This window comes from Corylus avellana, chromosome 2 (genome assembly GCF_965113065.1).
Source record: "Corylus avellana chromosome 2, dhCorAvel1.hap1.2, whole genome shotgun sequence".
NCBI lineage: Eukaryota > Viridiplantae > Streptophyta > Magnoliopsida > Fagales > Betulaceae > Corylus > Corylus avellana.
The window spans coordinates 36,030,114-36,038,441 of record NC_142491.1 but is presented as its reverse complement, the minus strand read 5'-3'; the positions used below and the strand labels follow the sequence as shown (position 1 = coordinate 36,038,441).

The 8,328-nt window shown below is 34.0% G+C and overlaps 1 protein-coding gene across 1 annotated transcript; it reads right to left on the bottom strand.

Moving 5' to 3' along the window:
• Positions 1 to 631: 631 nt before the first annotated feature.
• LOC132167767 (phylloplanin) lies at positions 632 to 1,420 on the bottom strand. Its single transcript, XM_059578796.2, has 2 exons — positions 1,220 to 1,420; positions 632 to 992 (listed from the first exon to the last, which is right to left on the bottom strand). The coding sequence occupies exons 1-2, from the start codon at positions 1,386 to 1,388 to the stop codon at positions 703 to 705; spliced, it is 459 nt and encodes a 152-aa protein (XP_059434779.2). The 5' UTR covers positions 1,389 to 1,420; the 3' UTR covers positions 632 to 702.
• Positions 1,421 to 8,328: the final 6,908 nt, after the last annotated feature.

The window sequence follows — 8,328 nt, the reverse complement described above, 5'->3', positions numbered from 1 at the left end:
TCCAAATTTTGTGATAACATGTTTGCATCATAATATTGTGAATTTTCTTTGCGTAAATTATCAGATTTTGTCCTCAAGGAGTAGTTCATTAATCGGCTGTAGATCACGCTTTATAAATCGGAGATTACTAGTTCGAATCCCCCTTCTCCCTTCCTTTATATATATATATATATATATATATATATATATATATATATATATATATATATATTATCATGATTCGAAATTTGCGATGGATAGTAGAGTATAAAATTAATCCCATTTTGAAGGGGATCGACATTAATTTTTCATACAAATTCGTAGAAAAAGGCTTTTATTCATTATAGGCAACAAAAGTGCTTCGGGGAAGGACTTACAATTTAATTGGATGCCATGCAATTACCTTCATATAAACATAAAAGAGAGAATTCTTAGGGACTAGTTGGAAAGTAAAATACTACATATCCTGGTCATTGGTACAATGAACCTTATTCATGTGTAATCTTAGCACTTGTAACTTATCTTTGTAGTAAGAGTAATGCTATATATATATATACCGTATTTTTATTCTCTAATTATCAAACAATGCTAACACAGTAATCTCACTTTACCAATTTTTTTTTTTCTTCGTTTTAATAATGATTGGTTAGAACTGCTGCATTAGCATTGCAGAATAGTTATGAGATAAAAATATGGTTTTTAACATTACTCTTATAGTATTGCTCAGGTTGTGGGAGTGAATAGGAACCCAGTTGGATTAAGGGTGGTGATACGGAGAAGGCCGCTAACGATAGTCCCTACGAGCTGCAAGGGTGACTGTAAGGCTCCCCCAAGATTGGGAAGGTTGGCGTTGCAGGTGGAGAGGGGTGTGGCAACCACTAGATTGCAATCGGTCATCAGGGAGGAGAGAATAAATTGTAGAGGATCCAACAGCATGGAAAACACTCCGGAGCCATTGGTTGTTGTAGTAGAAACAACATTTCCAGCTCCACATCGCAGTTGTACCTGTGCATCTGAATAAAAGTAAACATTACGAAACCATAGTGAAAAATAGCATTAAAAGAGCTCTAAAAAATTTTATAACACGTGAGTTTTACATGTTTTTTTAATAACATAATTTTTTTTAAAAAAAAAAAACACTTACATCTCATGTTCAAAAGACATGATACTTTTAAAAATTAGATTATATAAATCTTATAATTTAGTGTGTAAGAAATATATATGGAGACGGGAAACTTACTCGGGAAAACGGCACCATTGGCACCTATATTGCCATTAATAGAGCAAAACACAGTCCCATTGATGCGAATCAAACCAAGGAGGCCACCAAGCTGGGATTGGGCTCTAGGAAGCGGAGCAGCCACCGCAGCAATGACAAGGAAAACAAAGAGAGCTAATTTGGTGGCCATGGCTACTATATTGGTAGAGAAGAATCACTTGCTTAATTTATCTCAACTGACTTGTAGAAATGGTGGCCATGCATGTAAGCATTTTTATAGTATTCAGAAATGCTGCACATGCGCGCATATGGCCAAGTTGCAGCCGACTTTTCTGACATAAAATCACAATGTGCTAGATCTCTATGCATGCGTGTGTAGAAAGATTGTCAATTTTTGCTTTTCAATATCAAAGAGTTTGTCATGAAGCTCAGCTTCACCATGCACGCCACCTTTGTGGACTTACTACTACTATTATCCTATATATAAAAGCCAACTCTCATTCCCTTATTTTGGTCTTCTCTCCAAAATCATTGATCATTCAATATTAACTCCAAAAGGCAAAAGTTGTAGATAGGTCCATAGCTGTAGAGCACAGATTGATAATTCATTATTACTTCCAAAAGTTTGTAGAGCTAGAGGTCCAGCTGTAGAGCACAACTAGGTTTTTGTCAATTTTTGTATGATATTTCATGCTCTAGCCACAGAAAGTTGCTTCCTGCTGCGGGCATTAATAATTAATTATTCTTCCGGGTGGAATATTTAGACAGGGACAGTCATCACTTGATGTGAGAGTTTGTGATAACTTTAAGAATATCACATGGAGATATGCAGTACATTGGCTACGAACTAATTATGCAGAGGAGTTTTAGGAGTGAAGGAAGATGGCTAAGATATGATTCAATGGGACTTTTTGGTTCATATGAGACATGAGTTTTGGCAGAAAATTCTGCTATTTAAGTATGATCACCATAATTAAACCATTTTAATTTGGGAAACCCACAGCAAATCAAAACTATAACACTAGTGTTTGATGGATAAATAGCACTTGTATCTTATCTAGGCCTCAATTACGAGTTTCCATCACACAAAGAGGACGACCAACAATTTGAGATCTAGTATAAACCAAATCTCCTGCTTCTTCCACTGCTCAGCAATGACATAGCGATGAATTTTCTCAACTCCATAAATAAACCTTTTGATCCTCAAGATATTTTAAGCATATATTTGAGACCAAGGGATTTCAGATGGCTTGATTTGTAGCTTTTCTGTTTCCACTGTCTCATTGCATGCATAGTGCAGTAAACATTAATATAAGAGTAATGCTACACACTCTCACTCTCAGTACACTTCATGACGTGTCTTTTAAAATAACTATTAGATTTAGGATATATTATTATTGAATTTTAATCTAATAGTAATTTTAAAAGCCACGACAATGAGTGTAAGAGTAAGAGTGGAATTGTGTGTAGCATGCTGATTAATTTTAGAAGTCTCGAACCTCGGTGCTTTGATCAACTAGATTTCTTTATCAAATTAATGAAATTTCAACTGGCTGCTTTTCTTAATTGATTAGGTTTAGCCATATCCTATAGGTCTTTTAATTTGGGTTGGGTTTAGCCCACTTGAGTTTTGAGTCCATCCTCATGTACCTATGAGAGTACTTTAATTAATATATTTCATGCACAACAGGTATCATTCAACGGGAATGTGATCCTCCAACGACCTTGGAGCCATGCAGTAGCCATCCCTTCAACTCTTTTTGGTATAGTTCAACGAGATTGTGGTCATCCAGCGGGTTCGTAGGCATTTCATTGTTAGGTGGGAGGTCACTTTAGAAATTAAATTGGAATTTTTGTAAGTTCATTCGAATGAGCTTGGAGTTTGTTCAAACAAAAAGGCATCTTCATGAGGCAGCGTTACCCGCGAGCATAAAAGATCGAACAAATGTGATTCAGATTTACATGAGCTCATTCGAACGAAGTTAGGATTCATTCAAACAGGATGGAATTTCCACATGGCAGTTCCACATGGAGCAATAGGTGAGAATGAACAGTCGAGATTGAACGATTGAGATTTAGTCTATCATGTCCGTTCAAAAGTAGGACATGCCATTCAAACAAACAGATCGAGTTTCACAAGTTCGAGTAGGTGAGATTCGATGTTCAATTTAATGTAGCTACCATGTATTCGTTTGAATGAAACAAAGTCTGTTCGAATGAAGCCGAAATTTTTTAGCATATGTTCGAAGCTTAAAATGTAAAAATTTGAGCGGATTTCGTTTGAGCGCGCACACAAAGAGAGAGAGAGAAAGAGAGAGAGAGCTTGAAGCTTGAAAGAGGTACTTGGAAGGGAACTCCAAGAGGTCAAGTTTTAATATTAGCTTTTCATTTTGTGTTTGCAATGTTTTAGGTGGATTGGATTATTAGGGTGAGTGTATCAATTATTTTGATGATGTTTTGATTGTAAGAATTCTATATATAATTAAATGCTAATTGACAATAAAATTAGCAGCGGAATGAATAATTATATAAATACCTTTAGCCATGTTTTGCTCAAGCCAATTGAAGAACAGCTTTACAGCATCCAAATCTAGAAAACTAAAAATATTGAGAGGTTCTTCTGACCTATGCCTACCAGTGAGTCTCAATTAATGGAATACATAGGCCTTATTTATAGGTAGGTCAGAGACCCTCAATTAGAGCTGTTACCTTAATTATTCCTCCCATCAAAAAATGAAAAATCAAATAAATAATCAATACAGCTTATTTAATTCCAAAAAATAAAATCAGTAATGAATTCAAATATTTGTTTCCACAAGAATTAAATCAACAATTTAATTCAGAATATTTGATTTCACAAAATAAGCTTTAATTGAAATAAATCACTGAACACCGTAATTATACATATTTTATAATCACAATAATATATGTGACATAAGGGACATAACTTAAATGGAACTTCTTACATTCTCCCACTTGGCCTTTATGACATATAAATTCCTTATGGTGTTCGGTTCTATGATATAGCCATTACTTTATTTATTCTAACCATTCATAGAATCCTTCCACTCACTCAAGGAATACTACACATGAATCGTAGTGGTAAAACTTTTATATGATAAGCCGTCCCTTCCATGTGTCACAATGTGCAATACCTCCCTAAATGAGTACTTTATGGATAATGTACTTTATGAATGAACTTCCTATAAGTCATTTGGGTCCAACTTTAATTTTATCCCCACGGATAAGAATAATATATATGCGCACAAAAATCTTTATAACATTACCTTTATGTCTATAAACCAATTAAAGAGAAACTAAGCACAAATGAATTAATGAATCTCATATATTTCACATGATTTTATACTTTCTTTACCGGTAAACCTTTAGTTATAGGATCCGCAATCATTAATTCAATACTTATATGCTCAATAGACATTTATTGTCACTTAATGTTCTCTTTCACAGTGATACTTTATGTCGATATACATACTTCTGCTTTTACTCAAATTATTTTTAGAAAAGATAATTGTAGTAGAATTAACTCAGAAGATCTTTATGGGTCTAACTATAAATCGACAATCTTAAGACCTTTAACAAAAATGTCTCAACCATAATGCATGTGTAATTAATTCATAGCATGTAATGACTTTTGCTTTCATGGTAGATGTAGCAACTGTAGTCTGCTTACTGCATCTTTAGTACATAAATACTGAAGTTGATTCTCTACTATCTACACATTTAACAAAAACCAAACCTGAATAAACACCACCAAATGGTAAGTGTATCTTTAGGTTAAACTGTAGTTCTTGGTTCATTGCATATTCTACAATACTATATTGACCCAATAGTCCACTTGCTATTTCAATGTCAGGTCTAATGTAGACCTGTGCATACATATGGAATATTTTTCATCTACCTTTGTTCCAATACATTTTGGGACATTATCCCCTTTAATAATAGGTGCTACTGAAGATTCATAGTTGTTCATTCTAAATCTCCCCCAAGACTTTAGTGAGAAAAACTTTATGTAGCAAACCTAAATTAATGCTTGCAAGCAAATATTATCTATATACAGGACTAAAAGAAATGTAAGTTTACTCCCACTGACCTTAAGGTATATTCAATGATTAACAAGGTTCTCAATAAACCCATGTGAGGCAATAACCTTGTATTATATATTACTAGTGAGAGGCCTATCTTAGTCCATTAATAGATATCCTTAATTTACAAGCTTTCTGACTGTTATCAATAAAACCTTTAAGTTGTCTTATGTACACCTCCTCCTTAAGATCCTCTGTAACATCCCCAGCCCGTTAAGGCTGAGTTTGCCACTTTCCTTCTTTTACACCAAAGACTTTTGCAAAGATCTATAAGGTCTATCAGAGTACTTGATTTTAAAGGATACGATCAATGTATAAAACATTCTTCAAGAGATTTTTAATACAAGCGAAATTATGAAACATTAAACTTTAGTGCAGAACATCATATTATTACAATAACTAATATTAAAAGACTTTGAAAATTAATAATTATTCCCGCCCCCATTCCAGCCTCCTATTCCAGCGTCCTTTCTACCTGAAAACAAGAAATAAAACTGAATGAGCCCAAAAGGGGCCCAGCAAGTAAAATCCACAACCATAAATAGTTTCACTCCTTGTTCTCAGTTTTGAAAATCGTTTTCACAAATAAATATACATCCAGCCATAATAATACATGTATGTACGGTTGCATCTCCCGTAGCATATATGTACTATTACATCTAGTAATAGATCATCGTCATAAATCATCGTTATAAATCATCATCATAATGCATCATTATAAATCATCATTGTAAATCATTATAGTATATCATCATTGTAAATCATATTATCATTTTCTCATATTAGAGCCCATGTACACTGTTACCCCTGTGTATGAGGGTTGCGGGTCCTTGTGACCATGGCACTGAACTATGGCCTCAGCCATGCCCTACCGTCAATTAACTCTTTTCTTGGTGCACTCAACAGTCATGTTGATGGAATACCACATTCTGGCATAGCCTCCTTCAGTGGTTTCGCCTCCATCCGAGTATCGGTACCGAACTCCTCTCATCCTTACTTATCTTGGGGCCAAAAATACTCTCCTCCATACATGTGCCCTCATTTCATAAACATTTAACTCATTTCTTGTACTTCTTTTGATGCATCTTAGGGCAACATGTAGGAGGGTTTGTCATCATTCTTCTTTCTTGTAATCATCATCATTTCTCAACTTTCTTTTCTTAAAATGGAAACTTTCCAAATATAAACTTGTTGTGCTTAGAAAGCATTTAAATAAATAGAAACTTTCTAAATAATTCTTTTAAAAATCCTTCATGCATGCAACATATCTCCATGACAGGTAAATAAAATAATCATTTACAGTTTGATACAAGAATGAATAAATAGCATGACTTGAAGTACTTTTAGAAGGTTAGTGAATTTACTTACCTCTAGACTGAAGCTATGAGCAGTCTTTAAACTGCTAATTAATCATCTTGAAAAAAAAAAATCTTGTTGTTCCACTCTGTTTATTCACAACTAAATTAATAACAATTCACGAAAATCAATTAACTCCAGTCTACTCCTTTAGGGAAGTTAACCCATTAAAATCCAATTCAAAACATCTTATAATTTAACCCAAAAATAGAGAATCAACTCCCAACACTAATTCAAAATTCTCAATAGTGAAACTACCCAATATCATCCTGATTAAATCAAAAAGGTTCTCATCTAAGACTCATTACTCAACTTAAAATCAAATACCCAAAGCTAGAGGAAGAAGAATTTTACCTTTGAAGAACCCATTTTTATTATTCTGCAAATTTCTCTTTTGGCCATCCTCTAAATCTCTGTTTTTCCCCCCTCAGCATCTCACCCGCTTTCTCTTTCTCATGCTTCTCTATCCATCTCTCACTCTATCGCAACATTCGTTCTTTCTCCCCTGTCTTCTCTTTCTTACATCCGTAAAGCTCCCTCTCTCTATCTAGCTCTCTCTCTCTCTCTCTCTCTCTCACGTATATTCTATGATTATGCAATATGTTGAGCAGGGGAGAGGAATTAAATATGCAAAATAAAGTAAGATGGAATGAAGAAAGAAGAAAGGAAAAATTAAATAAAGGAAATGTAGGTGTGTTGTCGGCAAGAGTGGGTTGGTGGAAATAAAGAAAAGAAATATAATATAACTTAAATGGTAAAGAAGAAAGAATATGCGTGATTGAAGGGAGGAGAGAGAAAAGTAAAGGAAAATAGTGTTGGTAAAATCAAAAAAAAATGGACAAAGAAGAAAAGTGGACTAATTTGGGTACAGATTTTCCGAAATCTGACCCATCAAAATCTGTCTAATGTCCTTATTTAATCAGTCACCAAATATTATAATCATACTCCAAAATATATTAATCAATCTTCAATTATTATATCTCTTCAATCACCTAATAAAATAATCAGATATAAATCAATATCATATGATCTAATAAATTCCTCAAGATTAAATATCATTACTTAATTATTATCAAAATAAATATCTAAAATAAGACTTTTAAGATCTAGGACGCTACATCCTCATTCAGGAAAATTGTTTTTCACATCCTTTTGATATAGCTCTAAACCAAAATGAGCTACTCATACCATGATAATCAATGCCTCCGTTTTGAGTAAGATCATTGGCTACAAGTCTAGTTTTATATCGTTCAACATTACCCAGAAGCTTCCTTTTAGGTTTTGTAAACCCGTTTGCAGCCTATGGCTACAACTCCCTTTGGTAAGTCAACAAGATTGCAGACTTGAATTTTAGCCAATGATTTCATCTCTTCCTTCATGGCATTGAAACACAATGTGAAGTTATCTCTACCCAAAATGATGTGAAAACAATTTTTGGATCGTCCTTAGGTCTGACATGAAAATCAGACTCCTGAAAGTATACAACATAATCACTAGGGATTGTTGGTCACCTTATTCTAGAGGATCTACTTAATCCTACTTTCTTTACATTTGACAAAGTCTGAGTATGTTCATTCTGAACTTGTTCCTCATGAGTTGACTGTTCTGAACCGATTGTGGTTCAAGATAATCAATTTGATTTTTCCTAAGCACAATCAAACACCCTTCATG

Coding starts and splice junctions, on each gene's coding strand:
- LOC132167767 (XM_059578796.2), bottom strand. CDS start 1,388: ATGGCCACCAAATTAGCTCTCTTTGTTTTCCTTGTCATTGCTGCGGTG. Junction 993..1,219: donor CAATGGTGCCGTTTTCCCGA/GTAAGTTTCCCG, acceptor ACTTTTATTCAG/ATGCACAGGTACAACTGCGA.